The sequence below is a fragment of the Nymphalis io genome, chromosome 4 (genome assembly GCF_905147045.1).
Source record: "Nymphalis io chromosome 4, ilAglIoxx1.1, whole genome shotgun sequence".
Classification (NCBI taxonomy): Eukaryota; Metazoa; Arthropoda; class Insecta; order Lepidoptera; family Nymphalidae; genus Nymphalis; species Nymphalis io.
In genome coordinates, this window is record NC_065891.1 from 5524725 (window position 1) to 5548780 (window position 24056).

Sequence of the window (24056 nt, forward strand, 5' to 3'; positions counted from 1 at the left end):
ATGTGCTTATAATTCTTCTCGTGCTTAGAGGTGAAGCAAAACATCGCGAGGAATCCTGCATGTGTGACTAATTTCACTAAAATTCTTCCATATGTCATATCCATCACCACACATTGAAGCACCGTGGTAGAATAAGCTCCAAACCTTGGAGAGGAGGCTTTAGCCCAGCTATAGGGCATTTACAGACTTTACAATACTGTGAGCTTAGAATATCAAATTTAACAAGACACATAAATCGAAACGTTAGGTTATTACAGGTGTTAACATAATAATATGAATTATCCATTAAATTTTCTTTTAATATTAACTTTACTGGTGGTAGAGTTTGTGCAAGCTCGTCTGGGTAGGTACCACCCACTCATCAGATATTCTACCGCAAAACAGCAGTACTGGTATGTTGTGTTCCGGTTTGAAGGGTGAGTGAGCCATTGTAATTACAGGCACAAGGGACATAACATCTTAGTTCCCAAGGTTGGTGGCGCATTCTATAAAAAAAAAAATGGCTCATTTAAATGTGTGCTTCATATTATTGTAAAATCGAACACTTTGGCCCAGAAATAATGTATTGACTTCATTCCTGTAACCCGTAACTTTATTTTAATTTTTAACCTCTCCTATGAATAGAATTAGTTTGAAAAATATATTTTTTTGACATGTGGTATGATAAAAAGTAGACAATTTAGGTTACGTTTACATTTGAAATTAATGAACAAACTTTTTATGTTACTTAAATTATCATTTCATCTATATACAATTGGATCCTGCTTTGTTTCAATCATTGCATTTCTAGATGGTAACTGTTGTTAAGTTAAAATAATACAACCCTAGTATTATTGTTATTAAGTTAGCTAATTCGCAAAATTGACCTTCCTAAAACATTTATCTGGTAATAAAATTGAATTCGCTTGATATCTATTTGGCACCCAACGTGGGACAACCGCCATTAACGACTGGTTAGTCGATACCCAATGGTCTCGAAATATTACAGAATGCACTGCCAAAACGGGCCGGTATCAGTATACTTATACATACATTACATCCAATTAGCTTTGGTGTAACTAACAACCGAATTATAGTACACTAGATTTACAAGATAGATTTGTAAGTTATATCATGGGTATGGCCCATACATAAATCATGTAGTATTTGAAATTATACAGCAAATATTTACAACACACAAACTTTCGTATTTATGATATAAGTGCGATTATTATTATTATTCTAGTAAATAAAGAAAAATGAATGTCCCACTGCTGGGCTAAGGCCTTCTCCTTTTGTGATCAGATATGAGCCAATTGATCATTTTTATTTAATAAATATGTTTTATTTTTATTTACTAGTTATTTAAGTGTGACAGTAGGCGAGGTGGGTAATGTAATACAATAGTCTACTATTTGCCTATACCATTATATCGTCATAAAAAAATCGTCATAAAACTGATTTTATTTTATTTAATCACAACAATAGGGTTTTTCTTTTTTCCTCTCCCTTTTTGAGGAGAACGTTTGGAGCTTATTCCACCACGCTCCAATGCGGTTTGGTGGTATACACATGTGGCAGAATTTCAGTGAAATTCGACACATGCATATGACAAATTCCTCACGATGTTTTCCTTCACCGTCAAGCATGAGATGAATAATAATAACAAACAAATTAAGCACATGAAAATTCAGTTGTTTGAACCCACGATAATCGGTTAAGATTCACGCGTTCTTACCACTGGGCCATCTCAGCTTTTTTTATTTAATTATTGTAATTATATACTACATTATGTGTAGTATTTCGATTTGCTAGAACAACGATATCTTTGGCATGACTTTCACGTGAACATGCTACATATAGTTGCCCATTGGTACAGCAGCAGCTAGTAATATAAAAAAATACAACCCTAAATCTAGTTAAATTATAAATAAAGATAAAATTAAATAATTTAATATAAACTCAAATAAAATCTTATTCCATCCAATTATTAATGAAAACTCAAAACTAAAAGATATTACCTTAAAAGACCTTGAACTAATGAAAAAACATGCACTTAAAAGTTGTAGAAAAAAATTACAACTCTTCTTATCTAATTAAAATATAAATAAAGATAAACAATTTATGCAAGCATTATTAAGCCCTACAACTATGGAATAGGTAACCTTAAAAGTAAAAAGTCTATAAAATACAAAACGAAAATATTAACTGAAGTAATGAAGGCTAATATAACACAATGATAAAATGTTAATAATAACAACCTAAAGCCACAAAGTATTTAAAATTATCAATGTAAATCATAATAATTAAATTTTCGAAAAAAAATCAATACAATTTGTCGAAACGATGACAGAACAATAACAACGCAAATTTGAACGAAACGCGAATGCTAATTTGTATATGTATTACTAATTTGTATAGCCACCGCCATCTACGGGAACAACATAATTTATAATAAAAAATAAAATCACTCGTAATTTTATAACTTTTGATAGGCTCAACCGATTTTGATAAAATAAACACTAAATAGGAACCTTAAAATACTTCTTATAATAATTCAGTTATTTCAATTGATAATATTTAGCCATTTTAAAGATTATTCCGGACAAACAGACATACAGACAAAAATTTAAAAAATAATGTTTAAATATTTATTTGAAATCTCAGACAGATACACAGAATTTTCAAATTCACCTTGGCGGGCAAAGGAAGTTAACATAAACGTTCAATATATGGTTTCGTTACTCAACGTTAATTTATAACACTCAAATGACGTATATATTTAGATTATATTATAACCATATAACGAGTCTCGTCGCATATTTTTTCTAACATATTGCAAATTTCAATATAAATTTTGTATCGTATTCACCAGTTATAGTTATAGGTACTGAGTATTTTAATTATTCAATAGATTTCAGTTAATAAAGTATTACATTTTATTTATATAGTATCAAAAAATAATACACCTATAAAATAAATTGAAAATATTGCGCAAAAATTAAAGCTTTTTTGTGAACACAGTGTTAGTTAGCAATTTAAGCTATTTTTATATTGTATGCGAGATAAAAATGCGAGAGCTTATTTGTTTGGATGTTTGATTTAATTTGATGTGATTGGTCAGAGTTAAAATTTAAAGTAAAACTCGGTAACCTCGTGAATAACGGATATTTTTTTACTTATCTTTATATTAAAAAATATATATTGCAAAGCTGATAAATAAAAACTAAACAGGATCTCCTTATCATAACTCTAACATACAATAAATGGTAATATTATAATAATTTAATAATCATTTCATTTAACATTTTTAACTATGGCAATTGTAGGTCACTGTCAATGTCACTGTAGTTCTTATTTTATCCGTAAAGCGCTCCTGATTGTGTTAGTGATTTGCTGTAAGCAGAAAGCTTAAATATCGATATTTTATTGTTATAAATAAATTTACAATATTATAATATTTATTAGACTTCATACATACATTATTTGTATAACATTAATTATTAAAATAATTAATAATAAAAAAACTAATTCTTAAACAATATTATAAATTATTCGATTATTTTTCTATGCTTTCTATAATTTTATTTTAAATGATTCGCACTTTGGAAGCTCAACTGTCACTTTAGTAATATCGATATTATTCAATCGAAATAATCAACTCTTTCACATCATTATCGTTTGTTGTGGGCGGTGGAAGTTAAAGCAAGATCGATAGAACGTGTAGCGGTTGTTTGTGATGTCAACACGTAATTTCAGGAGAGTATAAACATTTTCCAAAAGACTCCTAATAGTATGCGTTAATTGCTTTATTTTTGGTAACGCAAAAAATATTTACAAGTACCTAGTACGGATAAAAATGACGAAACAATCGATCTATCTCCACTTTAAAATCGAAATAACTCCGCGGTGATAATGTGTGTCAAATTTAGTGTTTTTTTAGTGTTTAAACGATTTATGAAATTGTGACTTACTGATTTGTGAGTGTAATAATTAAGCAGCTGGAATGGCTTTTCGGGAGTATGTAGCTGGATTCTTCCACAATCACAACGTGATGGCTCCTTTCTCGCGGTTCTACAGAGCCATGGTGCTCAAAATGAACCAACGTAAGTTAACGAATTTAAAATAATCTTCATCTAGATGCAAATGAAATTAAGAAATATCTATGTAATATATTAAAAAATATTCAGTTATCGTTACTAAAAATATTAGTAAATATAGTATTATTTTTTTATGAATAATGAACCTTTCATATATCTTACATTAATGAATATATTAATTTTCTATCATCACTAAATAATACAAAATTAATTAGTCTGATAGCTGTTTGTATTCAAAGATAAAAGGCCAAAATATGTTAACCTAAAATAATACTAAAAGCCGTTCAAGGCTTAATATAAATAAAAAGAAATTCAAACTTTTCGTAATCAGATATGAGCCAATTGATTGATGAGATGAAATATATTTTATTTTTATTTACTAGTTATTTAAGTGTGACAGCAGGCGAGATGGGTATTGTAATACAATAGTCTACTGTATTTGCCTATACCATTAAATCGTCGTATAAAAACTGATTTTATTTTATTTAATCACAACAACAGGGTTTTTCCCCAAATTAAATTTACAGTATTATAGTCATTTGATCGCTATACTACGTAACAAACTCTCATTGACATTTGCTAAAAATCTTTAAGGGAAAAATATGTAATTTAAAATATAACAATTATTTAATCTTTACATGAAGAATTTCATTTAGAAGATTTGTTACAATTAAAATTACATAGAGTTTTTACTTCTTTGGGTGTAAAAAACTGTCAACAAATCCATCCCGGAGAAGCTTTATTTTATGTAGTAGAAAAAATACAAAGGGCTTTAATATTTATTTATTTAAATTAACATAAAGGAATGATGGAATCTTATGAAAAATAACAATATATTTCATGTAAATATCTAAAAAGCTTATTCTTATTAACAGGCATAATTCGAATTAGTACCGGGTGTATATGTATAATAGTAACGGGTGGCAACGAAGGAACGGGTAATATTATTTATAGAACACATACCCATGTAAATGGATATAGAACCCATATCCAGTCGTAACCACTTAACATCAGCCCATTTACAATATATATCATAAATAATTAAAAAAATATTCTATTGGATTTTTTGTTTGTTCATGTTCATGATATCTTAAATTGTGAATCATTTAATGGCTATATTAAATTATTTAAATTAAGTATAAGGTGAACAAAACCTTGTATGTTCATGACAAGGATTAATTAAAAGTAATTTATTTATAAAATAGGCAGCAATATAATTTTGAGTAAGTATCCCTAAGCATGCATCATAAAATAAAAGTATAGTCCTAAATAACTAGCATTATGATTATATCTTATCTTTCTTCTGGAGAACTTTTGGGGAACATTTTTGTCCCCATTATTTTATTTTTTCTAGCTGTAATTGTTATTTTGCCTCATTAGTTTTTAAATTCAAAAAGTCGTTTTTTTATCACACACACTTTATCATTACAAAGTGGTACCAATAGTTACGCTCCAAACATACATATAAATTATGCATTTAAGCCACCAGTGAATCAGCATTTGAGTGACCAATTGGATTAATTCAGACTGATCCCATATACAATACAACATAGAAAAAACAAATGGGTCCTAAATCAAATGTACGTACTACAGTAAAACCTTCAGGTTAACCTTAACATCTGCTCCACTAGTAGCTGTGTACTGACCTTGACACAGCCAACAAGTCTGATTAGAATCAAGGCATGTTTTATTAACCCAAGGTAGTAGTTTCTTTATTTTCTTAGAAATACTTATTATTCAACAAGTTAATGTTAGTAAATTTGATATGGATAATTTACAAATTATTTGATTGGTTTTTCATTGTTTGTTATATGATACATTTAGTACAATATATAATTCAAAATATTTTTAGTAGCACTAAACATTAGTGCACTTAAGCTTCAGAAAAAGTGTTTTTGTTTAATTTGAAAGTTGGTTGTAAGGAGCAAAAAACCTTGTCATTCCAGAACATTGCATATAAAGATTATATAATTTTTTTTAGTAATAAGATGACTTGCATCATCTGTTCTGAGTAGGTATGTGTGATATCTCATTTCATCTTCTCGTTATCTATTTATCTACATTAAACTAAACATATGTACATAAAATTTGAAATTAACACTATTTATTCAAAATCATTCCATGTTTGTTCCAAGTTGTTATCACAAATGCCTAAAGGTAATAGAAATAGTCGTAAGTCATTATATTAATGATGCAGTTTACAGTTACAAAACAATCTTAAATAATAATAAAAGAGACAAATGTATGTAAGAGGATAAATATATCAATGTAATTTACAAGTATTGAAAATAAATGCATGTTTTTGTTTAAAAAGGAAATTTTATTTATTATTATATATCTTATGCATTATAACAATAAAGAAAAATCATAAATTATATCATAAATCAAATATATCGACGAAAATCTGTTTGCAAGGTATTTTTATTTTTTCAAATTCAACGTGTTTAAAAAATAATATAACTAAATTGTAAAGCATATTATAATAGCAATGAAAAAGTATAAAATAGCAATTTCTTCAAGATGGCAGAGAAAGGTTTTAGGAAATTTCGATCGACAATTTCAAGTTAAACTTTTCTAAGTCTACAGAATAATCAAAAATCTGCATTATGGACTGGAGACTAAAACTTCAGTCACAAGATTCATTCGATTGCAGCATAAAATTCGTATTCTATGCTATTTTTAGTACAAGCGTTTTAGTGCATCCGTTTTGGGATTCTTTGAAATAAATCAACGATTTTTGCTTATCTGTTTATAAATAGGCAAAGACAAATAGTTCAGTATATCTTTTTTTAATAAAAAAAAAATTGGAAACAGAACATTATTTATTATAATGTTTCAGTTCATGTTAGGGTTTAGAACAGTCGATAAAAGTATATTAAAATGTATAAGTCATTCATTTTTTAATAACAGTAGGGCATTGCACGCCCGTCTGGGGGGTGCACCACCCACCCACTCATCATTTATTTTACGGTAATCTATTCTAATCGAATTTAGTTTAACGTTCCTTAAATTGCATAGCTTTGTTGGTTTTATTAATATTAATTCAAATATTATTTTCTACTCGGTTGTATCGCATAATGTAAAATAAAAAGATATTTCTTGATAAGCAAAGTTTTTCTATAAGGAATATGACAATTCTTTCACCGTCTTATCAATTCTTGCACGTGTAGCTCTCGTCTTCGTATTATTCTGTGTATAGTATTTTCTTTAGTTGTTTTTTTCTTTAATATAATATGCATAATATTGTTATGTATGTTTGTAAAAACAACAGTTTTTTCTATAAATTGTGACGTACAATACAATACAAGGAAGTAACTTACATTTATTTATTATTTAGTGAGACATTGTTTATTCTTTTACAACAGGATCCCATAAAAACTAAATTTTAAAATAAAATAAAAATAGGAAGAAACGTTAAACAAACCCACATAGGTAATTTTAGCCTAACTGTCATTCCCCAAGTGTAGTCCACACTTGGCGAATGCGTGTCGTGCGATAAGGCGCTTCTAAAAAGTTCTAATGAATATAATGATATTGTTTGTGTATCTGAAGTCAAGCAGATATGTCTTCTGAAGAATGAGGCATCGTTTTAGGTACAAGACAAACGTGAATGGTATGAACTAAAAAAGTATACTAGTGAAATCTGATGCTGGATGATTATAATACGACACTTAATCATCTATTCTATTCATATTCGTTTCCAGCTTTATGACTTGTAAAATCGTTTTACTAAAAATAAATAGGCAGTAAATTTTAACTACCGATAAATGTATAAGCTATAATAACCAATCTTATCTTATGCATGCCACGCATACAACCTACGTGTATTTTCAAGTGATCAGTGCACTGACAAGCAGTTATGTTTGTCAAAAAAGGTTTGTTTTGGCCTCTGTGTAAAAAAAATATGTTTCCGATATAATTGATCGTTTCAATGTTTCACGTTCAAACACCGTCATTGCAATATTATTATAAGATTCATGTTTTATAGTTACAATAAGCCTGCGTTAGACGAGGAAATTTTAAGAAAACATATTTATAAGATACGGTTGAAGCGTACTTCGTACGGAGAAACCTATTAACTTCGATCGATACTAAAAGAGGCTTACAGTTGAAGAAGATTGAGACGCACGTTATTAATTATACTTATACTTAATATTATATTTGATAGTACATTTTCGGTGTTGTTAAATGTTTTACTTGTAAGGCATTAATAAAATATCTGAAAGTACAGCCACATGTGCGTGCGCAACTCCCTGAAGCGCAAAAATCAGAGAGCTATATAAAACTGTGGACCTTATCTTGAAATAAACAGTAATGATATTTTTTTTAATGTTTATGATCCAGGAATCTGGCGAAGATATTTTCGTAACGGCGCTTAGTCGATCTGATCGATGTTTGTTTTATTTTTCGATTTTTTCTGTTGTCGAAGTGCAACTAGATGAATTGCTATAATATTAAAAAAAAAAAACAAAGGTTCAGAAAACAGAATTAACTTTTGTTTGATTGTGAGTTTATTTAGATATTTCTTATCTAGATGATGATTTATATAACCTTTTTAAAAATATATTTTATGTGATTATACAATACTAATATTTATATTCATAAAAGCATTTTTCATTTCACTCAAATTATATAATGTATGTGAAATGTAATTATTGTATTTCAAACAATTGCTTTGCTATTATTTTGTGTCTGCTTGCTTGCTTGACGTGGCGCAATGTTCCTGAGTTGGGGTCAAGAATTTGTAATTAATATTTTATTAATTACAGCCAACCTTAATAACTAAAAACTTTTTGCGTCTATCTGAACTTGAACGTTTAGGTTATCTTCATACATGGATAACTCCATATGGAAACCCGGCACATGCTACCTTGAAACCTGGTTATTGCGAGCCTTCAATGTTAGCCTCGGTGCATTATGTACGTATTTGCACACACACTGTCAAAGGGTAAGGCTAACTTATTTGCGTATCTATAGGGTTTCTCAAACGGCATTTTAAACAAAATGTACTAATGTTTTTTTTTATTACGATCAGAAGCGATAAATGTGCTAGAGATATGTATACACATCACTTCATATTATTTAACAAATTTCCCCTGTCTGTCTGTATGAACGCGATAAACTCAAAAACATTTCCATTCAATTTTCATCAATGAATGTAGCGATGAATGGGGAATGTTTATGTGTATAATATATTATATTAAAGTCTTGTTTGAATTGGCTGATAATCCATGATTGTTAAAGATTTCGGAAAAAATCCTGCTGACTTTGCTGGCGCTTTGCAGGTGCGCGCCCCCGTATTCCAACTATAATATTTTTTACGATATAAATGCATGCAATGTTAGCCCCTTATTCTACTCGTGCGATGCCGGGACGAGGAGCTAGAGCTAATGTATATATATTTATAATACTTTATAATAAATGGATGGTCCCAAGTTAAACATTGATACATATCATATCATATGCGTTTATATTATACTTACATAGACAGCATTTACGAACGGTTTAAAATATATTTTTTTAAGATTATTTTCATTAAAGTACAACACTTTAATATTTACAATTAAATCGGATGCAAAAAATTTTATTTTTATTTAATAGAGCATGGCGGCAGAGCGTCATTATAAGAGTTCTTGACCTAAGAGACCTATGCAATGATGCATGTCAGGATCATGTCTCTATATCCCATTATCTAGAATTAAAGTCGCATAAACATAATCATTGCAGTTCCAGACGAGCAATCCTGTAATCTAAAAATATGTCTACATTTTATTACATTTTTTGGGTGAAATTTCTATTTTCGCACTGCTTTGTCACCTAGTGCAGGTGCCATCCGGGGCTGGATGGCTGACACCTCATAAACTAATATTATGAGCTATTAGTACATTTAAGGAAACCCTTTTTAGTATAGAAGTTTAAACAGTGTATTCCGTATTTACAATACGAGTTTATTTAACAACATTGACATAGATATCTGGTCGACATTTTGAAAATCTATGATATTTATTATGGATTCGTTAAAAAATGTTGTTGACCTTTAACTGTTAGTGGCATTATTAAACTATTTATAGTTTATTCTTTAATGATATTTTTTGGTGTTAAAAGCGACTTAATAATGTTAAACGTAAACTTTACTGATGTTGATTATGCCATTAAGGATCGGATAAATTTGCCATGTACATGTTGTCGATGCCGTGATTTATACGCAGTACGTTGAGACGAAATGAAAAAACCTAGGTAGATTATTTGTCTTTTTTTAACATAATAGGACTTTAGAAAACTTTAGACCACAGAAGCAATAATATATAAATTGTTAAAAATGTAGCAATCTTTCGTAAAAAATATCTCGAATAGAAAACAAATCTTATTTACCATAGTAGGTAGTCTACTCTGGTACTCTCATAGTCAAATAGCATTTGATTGTGATTGCGAGTGAGTTTGACAATAAACATAGCGATCTGCGGGTTTTCTTAAAAGAAAATATGAATTGAATTAAATAAAGAAAATTTTATTTCCACTTGTATTTTATTAGAAGCAATCTTCACTTGGGAATCTAATGATCTGTTAATACGTGTTAAGTGGCTGAGAGTGTAATAAATTGATTCCTGAAATTATTTCATTTTAAAACACACATAAGTTTCGAATAGCTTTTACTCTATCCACCCGACTTCGTTCACAGTAAACCTTGTATGAAAATAGTTATGTTTACTATGTTATAAATAAAATGTATTTTCTTTGAAAAATCTAGGTACTGATTGATTACGGATACGCATGTACAGTAACAGCCTGTTAATGTCCCACTGCTGGGCTGAGGCCTCCTCTCCCTTTTGAGGAGAAGGTTTTGGAGCTTATTCCACCACGCTGCTCCAATGCGGGTTGGTAGAATTCACATGTGGCAGAATTTCAATGAAATTAGACACATGCAGGTTTCCTCACGATGTTTTCCTTCACCTTTAAGCACGAGATGAATTATAAACACAAATTAAGCACATGAAAATTCAGTGGTGCTTGCCCGGGTTTGAACCCACGATCATCGGCTTGATACGCATGGTACCCTACATTTTAAGGAGATTTATCCATATTATAAAAATTTTAATACAAGGGGGTGAGAGTTAAGGGGGGGGGTGTTATGTACTCTGTTTCCTATTCTGTATCCCTGGCAACGTGTATGCAAAATTTCATTATGATTGGTCGAATAGTTAATACGTGAAAGCGTAATAAACAAATAAACTAATAAAAAAAAAAATTACATACATATATCAGAAGCAACAAAATCTCGTAACCTATAATATAGGTAATTCTTGGAAGAATGTCTGAAGAACATTATATGGGACGTTTAATACTACTGAAGTTTTCAGAGAGCATTTGAAATGAACGTTTATTATTTGATAAAGTATAGTATCATAAGCTCATAAATATAACGTTAAATCATGTATATATTATAGTATATGACACAATACACCTTTATGAAAACCCTGAATTTTTTTTATTGGTATTTTGAATCGTCTCTTTTTTTTAAAACACGTTACAAGTTTGTACGAAATATTTGCAATCAGAAATTCTTGATCGTTGATTTTTCGAGAAAATTTAAGTTTTAAATGAAAATCGTTATGTTCCATGGAAAAATAATATTATATACAACATCACACAATACCAAAATTAGTTCAGACGAAATAAAACACTGAAATTTTAGTTTTATATACATATACACAAGAACACTTATCTTCTGAAACCTAAGTGCTCATTCGAATTTCTAGCTTTCTTCAGCGAGCCGTCTTCTTGACCTCTTTATACGACGTGGCATTCGTTTTCTCTTATTTCTGTTAAACTTTATTCACATGTTCAGCGTTTTATTACTGTTTTGTAATAATATTTGTCATTACGTAATCATCGAAGTGATTTTGTGCTGGCGGGGCGTAATTATGACTAAAGATGTTTACCATGACTTTGATTTTATTAATGACCTGACGTGAGCCACGTATAGATACAGTTATTGATAAGTTCATAACGTTTTTTGTGTGCTCCTTTTGATGGACGACAATTAAAAACTACCAAAATTAAATAATTCGGTTCTTTTTGTAACTTTCTAGCTAGACTAGCTCTCCAGATTCTCTCTTCACGTTTCTCATTACATCGTTTTTATAAGACAAATTATTTTTTATCAAAAAGATACCTATTTGATTTCGTGAAACACTTTAATCGTTATTTATTACTTTTTCCATTTAAAGAAGTGTTACAAATTGGAAAGTCGAGTCAAATTTAAAAAAATAAACGCTTCAATGTGTTTTATTTCTATACTTTACGCTGTTATAACGATTAGCGGTGTCCGTGACTATATTATTGTGCACTTTGCACTTATATTTATCTGGAAATTAAATATCAACGTACCTTGAGTACCACAAGCTGAAAATCCATCCACGTCGCCGTTACCGAAAGACATATCTATTTTTACATACCAAGTTGTTTTTATGAGATATAAACAACTTGGTATGTAAACATATTGATAGAAATATGATTCATTGTTAATCTTTTCAAAAATATATAGACGTGGCTTACTATAAATCTATCAATCTAACGTTATACTTATCTATAAATATACTTGTATAAATGATCTTATCAGGCTGAAGATCCCGCGATCTTAGCTTCAAATTCGGAATTGGATCATTAAAATATTATTGACTTTGTTTGCCAAAAAATCGTATGGGCAGTTGAAATTTTTGAAATTGGCAGTGCTTACAGTTCAAGGTGTCAGGAAAGAACTTAAGATCTGGCACCTAAAATCTCTCCGTTCGTGTCGGATTGTCGTCCCATCGGATGTTGAGAATAAGGAAACAGAGTACACCTCTGTTCGCGCACTCACTTATGCACTATAATATATCCTGAGTGCGCAGTTGGCGAATCTCCGTTAAGAATGCTCGAAGACATTATCATCATTCATAATAAAAGATAATATAACGTATTGAATATATAAAAATTATAGTAGTTTTTTTAAAGCCCGTTAATAATGGCATTAACCACTCGAGGGCGAAAATATAAGTTAAAAGTTTGTATTTCCAATAAGACGTTTGAAATTAAACAGATGAAAAAAATTAATGTTTCTCTTTTTAACAATTATATGTTGTCAGATATTTTTGAAAGATACTTTTAAGAAAAGTTCAATGGCGGGTAAAGGGTTTACAGAAAAACTGTTTTGTTATATTTTCGGTATCAACTTCGTGCTAACAGCGTTTTCTCAGGCAGACACAAAACCGACGCCAAATGAATATGATAATGGCAAGCTAATTTAATAAATGTATTTTTGCTCCATTCGTTTTGAATTTTATCTTATTGAATTGATACGATTCTTCTTTAAAAATTAATTTTTGAATCCTATCAAATTAAATGTATATATTCATTTAAAACGATTAAAACTATTTAACATATTATACTATATAATAAAGAATACATTATATGAATTTAGGAAAGATCTCTCGTTAATTTAATAAAGGAACCAGAGCGTAACGGAAGTGGCTGCTCCGCTATTAGTCTTTATACGAGTAATTAAAGAACTTTGTTATTCGTTCCATATTAAATAAAGGCAAAAAATAAATTTATCATTATTTACTGTTAATTTTCATATTTGTGTTACTTGTTTTGTTTTTACAATGTACATTTTTATAATATAAATAGACGGACTAGCAAAAGGACCACCTGATGGTTATTGGTCACCACCGCCACGCATTGGTGCCGTAAGATATATATAACCATTCTTCGCCAATGCGCCATCAACCTTGGAAACTAAGAATTTATGTCTGAAGTTACTCTGGCTCACTCACCTGTCCAAAAGGAATACAACAATTCTGAGTAATATATATTAACAATATTATTTGGCGATAAAATATGTGATGAGAGAGTGTCCTACCCAAGCGGAGCGCATACCCTTACCACAAAGTATATAATTACATAGGCCATTCATATAAACTAAAACACGAACGAAAAAGACTATTTATATTCTGCCGAAAGCAAGATTTCTGTTTTACCTCCCTTCTAAGACACTTAAAACCACTATCGATAAACTGTGTGAATAGTATTTATTTTTAAAGTTTAGGGTTCTTATTTAAAACGTATCTCATATCTACTTAAGAAATATATTTTTTGTAGACAGTTCCATGATATACAGTTTTTTTCTAAAATATTTTTATAATAACACTCGCTGTTAAGAAGACGTAGGATGAGTAGGTTTCTTTAATATTTCATTTATAATAGTAAACCTAAGACTTGTATCGGCTATATGTATATGTGTGTATGTATGTATATGTATGTGTGTATAGTGTGTATATATATTGTAAATTGAGATGTCTATTTCGACCGGACTGTTGGTTCCGTTTTTTCATCAAAGATACGAGACAGTAAATTAAGTCTTTATATACTTATATTTTATTGTTATATATCTTGTCCTCTAGATGAGGATGAGGCAACAACGTCGGGCATTACCGATGGCGCGGCGGATGAGCAACAGAATCGAGTCATCTTCGTCAACCGCCCGCAGCCACAGAAGTTTGTTAACAACAGGATATCAACTGCAAAGTATAGGTGAGTAATGCACGATATGCTATTTTTGGTTAATGAAATATTAAAAAGATATAAACTGAATACTAAATTAGGCTTATAATACAAAGCCATAGCTTAAATTAAACTAGCGACCCGCCCCGGCTTAGCACACCGGTAGCGCTTAATAGATAAACATACACCTCTATATGTAGTTTCACGGTTTTTTTTTTTTCTCAAGAACCCTTAATATATATATTCATATTACTTCTAGATTTACTCAGTATCAAGGTATTTCGTATAAAAAGAGATTTTGCGACTAAATATACTTATATTACTATAAAAAAAACTTTATTTATTTCATTCGTAAAACTGGATACTATAAATTAAGTGGTACATCAAAATTACATTGATTTATTTTCATCTTACTTAATAAAATTCGTTATTTTCCAAGTCCGGCCGGATATAAAAATAAAGCCGAATACCTGATAATTGCCGGTTATCCGTTTCATCTATTAATCATTTTTTAAATAATATATTGCGATGCTTCGGCGTGTGTGTCAACTTCGTTAAAAACATCCCGAGGGGAGCCTCGAGCTCCATGATTATAAATAGACCGGACAATTCTTTGTAGAATGATAACAGTTCAATATCTGTAGCTCGCTCCTAAGTAAAATAGCAAAAATAGAAAAAAAGTACTAAAATGTATCCTTGATGAACACAATGGTTTCGTACAGATCCAGAAGATTTAATTCCATTAATGAAAACTTGTTCAATCCTTTGTCTTAATTAAGTAATTAAGAACAATTAGGTCACGAGCTTTACCTTTATCACTGTATTTGTTTTTGCTTAAATAAAAAATAACTTTCATCCACACCTTCAATTGTTTTGTTTATTAATATTCTATAACGCCAGTGTGTTAGTTACTTTTAAAGTTATGCATGCTGTGTTTATTATGTACAAATAGTTCTCTACGAATATATCTTTATTTATATACAATAAGTGCTTTAATTTTATCTCCAAAGTTTCGATAATAACTTCGTCGACAGTTAAAACGTTATTTTTTCTCAAATCCGTAATGCCTGATCATAGATTATTCAAGATCGCGACCAATGATATCGCGTTAATTCAATGTTGTTTATTTATGTTTGCTCCTCTTGTGGTTGGGATAGGTTATACATTTTAGATCAGGAAATTAACCCGTTTCCGTTAATTCTTTATTATAAGTTATTTTTAGTTATAACTTTCAATTATTTTTACTGTGGTCGGTCATTACTTTATAACCGATAGTTTTAATTACTTTTATAATATCTACTGTAACTACATATTTTGAATGAGAGATTTTAAATGCGCTGTTAATTTCGTAGGTATTTTATGAAAATATTTCAAAGACACTTCTCCACTTCTAATTCTGAGTTTATTTATTCACTACGTTTAATTCGATTAGCTTAGCACCCTTTACTTATTAGGTTTCCCTCAAGCACCATTAATACCATCACGTAGCCTTGATTCTATTATCGGAATTTAAGATTTCATTATTACTTTATACACTTAGTATAATGAATATGGTTTCGTAATAGAATAAAGATTAAATTTGAAATATGTTTTTCAATCTGGGGGCACGGTAATGACGCCCCCGCCAAGACGAGACAACATTAATATTAACCCAAAAAAAAATACTATAGTATCCAGAGCAGTGTTTCAAGGATTAAGCACAAGGATCGCACTAAATGAATATAGAAAAATCAATATTAAAATTATTTCAGTTTTTCATTATGTTTTGAAATTTCATAGTGATTTCTTCCTAAAATTTATCATTTATATTTCTTAAGAGAACAAAACAATTTTTAAAGGTTAAAAATTATGTATGGGGGGCATAAAAATTTTAGAAATGTTAAGGTGGCGAATCTATTACTTGGATATCGAAATAACATGGATTAAATTGAGCTTAAGCACTCCAATGTTATTTCAATAGCTTTCAGCAAACGTTCATTATCAATATTGTTTAACAAAAACAGATTAAAAGCCTTTGTGAGAGAATTCATTAGTAAGTATTAAATTATGTTCGATAGTAATTGCATTAATTTCATTAATGCATGCATGGTTGTTTTAAAAAACACCATATATGAGGGAATTGGTTAGTCAGGTAAGCGGACGTAACCTCACCATCGTGGCATAAATCCCGCTTAAAAAAGGGGTTATATTTATCTGGATGATTAAATAATATAAAATGATGTGTTATAAATTATGATATTTCAAAAATATGTATCAAAGTAGTGTATCATCGTAAATCTGTTTTCGACACATTACAATAAGGTCGAGAATCGAATGTTTTTTTTCCTTACTAAAAAAATTGGCTGCTTTGATCGATTTTGTAAAAGTGATTACTACCATCAACAATAAAATACAATTACTCTGCCGCCAACCGATAATAGAATATGAAACTTACTTGCAATTAAGTAACTGATTGGTTCATTTGTCTTTTAAAATTAGGTTTTAATATACAAAAACTCTCGTAAAGTTCAAAAGTTATTGATAATAAAAAATACCTTAAATTGGTTACGTCTTATGCGTTTCCAAGCTATTCATTCAAATGAGTTGTTTTAGACTTGCGTGAAGGTTTCTGTTATGGTCCCAAATACCTAAAATAGGCTATACACGAGTCGTATCAAATATATTCGCTTCTAAAAAAAAGTTAGACGAGTTTGAAAGTAAAAACTAGTTTCTTATATATATCGTACGTGTATTTAGAAGGACACGTTCCTTCTAAATACACAGCTTTGAGATGCGTTAAATGGCATATATTGATGATAATGAGAACCTCGGTCGATCTCGATTTTCATTTGACTAGACTGTTTTGCCGTATCTTATGCACTCCAGGGGTCTTGTAATCTTTGCCATTAAGCCATTTTCCTATTCTACTAACACAACGATCCAGTCGCGGTTCGCCTGAAGTTGGATCGGAATAGAATCGGGAGCATATTTTTATTTAGCTATACTAAAAATACATATACGATTTTGACAGTGGCAGTACAGTGCCCTCTCCCAGGAACATATATTAAGCGTTTTAAATTGGTAGAATTGACACCCAGGGTAATTATTTCCAAGATTATTGAATTGGTATACGTTTACATATTTAAAAAAGTGCTTCTTGAATAAACTTTACATCGATTTTGTTAACGAACTAATGTTTAATCAAGCGTGACAAACTAACTTCCTATTCGAGCTCGCCCCACATGACATCACTTAGTCTGGCCCCGATGCAAGCCCTATAATATTCGACGGTCGACGGGTTGCCTGGAATACAAATGAATTCCATACCTATTATATTAAATAATTAAAACTCGACGGCATCTAAAATTACTTCAGTACGCACTACATATTATATTCAATATTGAAATCACAACGGTATTTTATTACTTTATATCGTGCGTGTGTCGTTATTTGTAAAATATTTTATAATGAATGTGCGAAAAACTCAATATATTGCCATTGTACTTGGAAAAGAGCTGAGATAAAAGTTAGTGAATACTTAACCGGGTTGCGGGTTAAAATCCCGGCAAGCAGCATGAATTATGAATTATTAATTAATTATTATTTCAGGTCCTTAATTTGAGTTTATAATTAATTTCGTGCTTGGCGGTGAAAAAAAACATTGCGAGGAAACCACCATGTTTCGGATGATTGGCGGAATAAGCTTCGAAATTTAAAAGGTTTTTCTTACTTCATACTAGAAAACATTGTTATTTATAAATAATACTATGTCATATAAATAAATTCCAGTAAAATAATGAAGTAAATATTTGTACCTGAATAATTTGTAATATACTCGTGTTTCTTTGCTACAACGATAACGATTCTAATATCAAAACAATGGACCTTATGCGTTTTATTACAATTTTGCATCCACTTTTAGCTTCCGACGTCTGATATGTGAATAACAACGTGATTACTATTGTCTTCGCAAACATACTTATCCTATGTCACCTGATGGCGCATTGATGTGTGACTAGGGAATATCTAAACTCACGAAATAAATAGATTTTTTTTATATCTGAATAAAAATTTTGCTGCACGCTCGTATTTCTTAAAAGAAGCAATGGAATGAAATTCACAAGTTTGTTTAAATCGTATAAAAAGTAGATGCACCTAAAAATTATATCAAACAAAAAAAAAAAAATGAACGTTTTTATTAACTTTGCGTTTAAAGATCCTAATTTTTACAGCGAATGTAACGTTATCGCAATGTTTACGCACGACAGATATTTGCAGCCGCTTGGCACGCTGCCCGGCGTCATGATATGATGTCACACGCCTAATATACGGGAATTCTCGCCTGAGGGAAGGCGGCCTACATGCGTTTGTTTACATGTTCCATATGTTTCGAAAGTGTAGGTCGAACAGTTGACATTACCGTGTCGTTGAGCCATTTGAACCAAAATAACCGAGGTCAATGATAATATATGCAGTAAAAAGTTAATAAAAATATTAAGAAAAAGTTATCATGATTGTAATAGTATAAGTTCTATGAAACGTTTAATATTGTTTTATTATTTACTGGCTGGATTCAAAATATAAGTTTCGAGTATAAGTCTATCTTTGGAGTTTACGCTTGCTTCATACTAAATTTCGTCTGTCAGTATTTATTATTAGTATAGATTATATATATATGCCGTAAATTAATGATATCGTTTTCCAAACATTGAACGGCGAAGACGCACCAGTTTTCAATGTAAATTGTTATTATAAGCAGCGTCTAGTTTGGCAAATCCTTGAAATACCATTAAATTATTTGGTAACGATGTTGCCACAAGTCCTACTATGATACAAACATGAGTATTTTCTGCTGACCACATTGGCCATATTCCATTCGCCATAGATTCAATCTACAACTATACCACTGACTTTATTCTACTAGGATTCAATAAAACTCAGTAATATAGGATCTGCCTAGTGACTTATCACAAAGTATTGCGATTCCTCCCCAGCGTGCCGTCGTTCGTTCCCCTGTTCCTGTTCGAACAGTTCCGCCGCTACTCCAACTGCTTCTTCCTGCTGATCGCGCTCTTGCAGCAGATCCCAGACGTTTCGCCCACCGGCCGCTGGACCACGCTCACGCCGCTCATCCTTATACTTACTGTTAGCGCCATTAAGGAAGTCGTCGAGGATTTTGTAAGTCATAGTTCATATTGCTATTAGAAAATAGTAATAAAACGTCTCAAAGTGAGTAACTATCTACTTTGCTATTTGTATATTTTTTACCAACTTTTTTAGTTTATGCCTAATTCATATTTTTTTATCTAGATAAAATTAACTACGATTTTGAAACAAAACTGGATTTATCTCTTTCTTATATTTATTTTAGAAAAGAAGACGACCAAACAGTCCTGATGTTGAGCGGTCAGTGGTCACTTTCACAAATAGACACGTGTACTGAATTAAAAAATAAACGAGATTTTTTAGCAATCGACCGATTTGAATACGAATCGACTAGCTTGAATGTACTTTTAGCAAGGTATTCTTATATACATGTTTATACAACACATAAAATGACAATCAGCCTTTCTTATCTATCTAACATAAGCTAACAAACGCGAATTTTCTGTATACCGGTATATTTTATTAGCTTTTATTTTGTTTTCATTCGTTCTAGAAACGTCATCGAGCAGATGACGAGACAAACCGACGGAAAGTGGAAGTGCTTAGGGATGGAAGATGGCAAAGCATCAGATGGGAAAAACTTCAAGTCGGCGACATATGCAAAGTTCTCAACAATCAGTTTTTTCCGGCCGACCTTGTGTTATTGGCCTCTAGGTAAGCTCTAAATATTGATTTTTTTTTCTGCTTGAAATAATAATAATTTGTTTGTTTGTCATATTATTTTAGTTAAATTGTTATAAAATGTAAGAATGTAAGGTAAGTTTTTTTATATTTTAAACACATATTCTCTTACAATATAAATTCTAACTAAAATAGACAATGTCGCCCTGGCGCTAATTTTTGGCACTGAGTCTAATCTCTAGTAGCCTGAGCAGAAAATGTTATGTCCTTGCGTTCTCTACATTGTAGTCCATAAATTTGCTCTTATCTTACAGTTGGGCCATGCTTGCATTCCGCGTCACGGGAAATGTGAGAAGTGTGAATGATTGATTACTTTCTAATACACAATGATTACTTCCTAACTCAGCAGGCGTTAGGAAGTAATTTGATTGTTAATTTCTGGTCAGATATTCCCAATAGCTTTAAGTCTAGTTCACTTCCAGCCAACTACACTATACAGGCAATAAATATGACATCTTAATTCTAGATTGATGTTGTAAAATTTGTTACAAAATTTAGACTAAAAAATGTCTTTCTATTCTTTCAGCGAACCCCAAGGCATATCTTTCATCGAAACATCGAACTTGGACGGCGAAACTAACCTCAAGATACGTCAAGCTAGTCCAGATACATCTTGCTTGGATACGGTCTTTGCACTTGCTGACTTCAGAGCGACGGTGCAGTGTGAGCCGCCCAACAGACATCTTTATGAGTTTAATGGGATGCTTAAGGAGGCTAATGCTAAGTAAGAGTGTTTCTTTTTTTTTATATTCGCCGGAAGGGCAAATGACTCTACTCCACCTGATGGTAAGTGGTAGTAGTGTCCAAACGCGACGACGGCTAGTACAGACGGGAAAAACGTTCTGCACTAGCCACCTTCGCCTTGCCGGCTCGCAAGATGCCTCTTCACGCCTCGTTTGAAGGAACCTGGGTTGTAAGAGGAGGGGAACACGTGAGCTGGTAAGCCATTTTTTGGAAGTGCGACAAAGAAAGGAGTTACACCAGGAGCTACACCAGCGGCGTACCACAGAGGGAGGGAAGAGGGGAAAATGCTGACTTTTTCGCTGAGAGAGCGCATACCTGTGTTTTCTTGGCATTAAACTCAACAAGATTATCAGAGCCCCATTTGGCGATGAGCTCTAATGTCCTATCGAGTTCAATGACAAGATCCTTCCGCCTCTCCTCAATTTCCGTTTGCCCAGCCACTGCGCGTCCGTGGTATCCACCATGCACTGTACTATCATCTGCATAGCAATGTATGTTCCCAAGAGAGAGCATATCATTGATATGCAAAAGAAAGAGTGTGGGAGATAGCACAAATCCCTGGGGGACCCCAGCATTCACTACATAGAATAGTAAATCGCAACCATCAACTAAAACACGAAGGCTACGTTTGTGTAGGAAGCTGGCAATCCAGGTGCATAGCTGAGCAGGCAGACCATATGCCGGCAGCTTGGAGAAAAGACTTCTGTGCCAGACCCTGTCGAAAGCCTTGGAGATATCGAGGCCAACGATTCTCCATGCTTGTCGATAGCTTCACCCCAGAGGTGTGTTACGTACGCTAGAAGATCACCTGTGGACCGTTTTGGTCGAAACCCGTACTGACGATCATTAATTAGACAGTGATCTTCTAGGTAATGGATCAGTTAGTTGTTTAAAATCCGTTCCATCACCTTACAAAGTACTGAGGTGATAGCTATGGGCCGATAATTTGCCGGGTCAGACCGATCCCCTTTTTTGGGAACCGCTTGCACATTAGCTCTTCTCCAAGCCTCCGGCACACATCCCGAAGAGAGAGAGAAAGTTGGAACAGGCGTGTTAACACAGGAGACAGCTCCGCTGCGCACTTCTTCAGCACTATGGCTGGTATTCCATCGGGACCGCTAGCTTTCCGTACATCAAGTGATTGCAGCTCAGCACGCACATCACGTTGCCTGATTTTGATGTCAGGCATCGTGTGGCCACATGAAGGTATTGTTGGTGGCAGTGCACTACAATCATCGATCACGGAGTTGTCGGCAAAGAGCTTAGCCAGCAGATCGGCTTTCTCCTGCGGACTGAGAGCTAGCGATCCGTCCGGGTTTCTGAGCGGTGGCAGCGAAGGTTGCCACGCAAGCAATGCCACGGGCGGCCAGCGGAACAGCCGTTTCTTCGGGTCTCCCTGTCCGGCAGGTCAATACAGTTTCCCCCGGCATTGGTTCAAAAGCCATTGGACCAACACCCATCGCAGCAATACTCGCTCGGACACTGGCTGTACGCTGGCTGACCTCGAAACGCGGCTGCAAGCCACTTCACGAGTTTTTCACCATGCGTACGGTGGTAACAAGCCAGGCGGATGTTTAACATCCTACCACCAGATGAGCAGATGGTCGCTCAGATATCCCTTAGTCGCCTCTTACGACACCCATGGGAACGAGAGGGGCAGTGAATTGTATTCTTTCTCCGTCACTACACGGAGGATTTTGCGCACGGCCCAATATAAATTTACTGGTGGTAGGGCTTTGTGCAAGCTCGTCTGGGTAGGTACCACTCATCAGATATTCTACCGCAAAACAGCAATACTTGATATTGTTGTGTTCCGGTTTGAAGGGTGAGTGAGCCATTGTAATTACAGGCACAAGGGACATAAAATCTTAGTTCCCAAGGTTGGTGGCGCATTGGCTATAAGCGATGGTTGACATTTCTTACAATGCCAATGTCTAAGGGCGTTTGGTGACCACTTACCATCAGGTGGCTCATATGCTCGTCCACCTTCCTATTCTATAATAACTTTAAACATTTGGTATTTCGTTTTAAAGCTTCAAATCAGCTAGAGTCCTACAAAAACAAACTAGATTTTTTTTTAAATAAAGCCACTGGAGATTCGAAGATCTCTACTAGACATGAAGTTGCTTTATAAAGTATTTATTGAAAAAATCAATGACGATAGACTGTTGAGTAGATTTAATATTAATGTTCCTAGAAGACCTCCTCGCAACCCATGTCCGTTCTTTAAAATCGACCGCAGGACCAACGGCTTTACGTGTTTTCCGAGGCATGAGAGTGTACACACTTCCAACTTCCAGACTCCGGGCTATTACTAAGAATTTTCTGACAGAAAACCCAATATTTTTTTACTGGCCCGACCTGGGAATTGAACCCAGTACCCAGTTCCCAGTAGTGGGTTTGCGGTCTTACATCAAGCTACTAGACCAACGAGGCAGTCGTCCTCTCATATATTTGATACATGAAAATAGAATAAATAATTTAAAAAAAAGGTTTTTTATGTTTCTTCGTTTTGGAAAATAGTATGATTTTAATATATCCTTAAATATAAAATTTATTTTTTCCCTTACATATTATATGATCTCTTATAATGACAACTGAAATGTGGATCACATTTGAGCAATGAGTAATGACGAATGTGTGTCCAGGACGTTGCCGCTGAACCTGGAGCAGATGTTGTTGCGCGGCGCCATGCTGCGCAACACGGCCTGGGTGCACGCGCTCGTCGTCTACACGGGCCACGAGACCAAGCTCATGAAGAACTCCACCAAGGGTATAGAAAAATTAAGATAAAATAACGATGGTAGCTATCTTTATCGACTATGTACTACGACAACGATTTAAATGACAATTATTGCATCGTGC

General features: G+C 32.6%; 1 protein-coding gene across 16 annotated transcripts in view; it reads left to right on the forward strand.

Annotated features, from left to right (window-relative positions):
- Window positions 1–24056, forward strand: part of LOC126781579 (probable phospholipid-transporting ATPase IA) — an 85802-nt gene that overhangs the window by 44620 nt on the left and 17126 nt on the right. For 15 of the 16 annotated variants that reach the window (XR_007670687.1, XR_007670688.1, XM_050506464.1 and 12 more), the window contains 5 exons: window positions 14522–14651; window positions 19595–19778; window positions 20260–20420; window positions 20974–21171; window positions 23840–23964. Coding sequence is in view for 14 of the 16 variants with exons in the window: in XM_050506464.1 (XP_050362421.1) it covers window positions 14522–14651; window positions 19595–19778; window positions 20260–20420; window positions 20974–21171; window positions 23840–23964 (798 nt within the window). In the remaining 2 variants the exon portion in view is untranslated. Of the gene's footprint in view, window positions 1–3678; window positions 4086–14521; window positions 14652–19594; window positions 19779–20259; window positions 20421–20973; window positions 21172–23839; window positions 23965–24056 lie in introns of those variants that run through there. The other variant, XM_050506467.1, reaches the window with a different exon arrangement.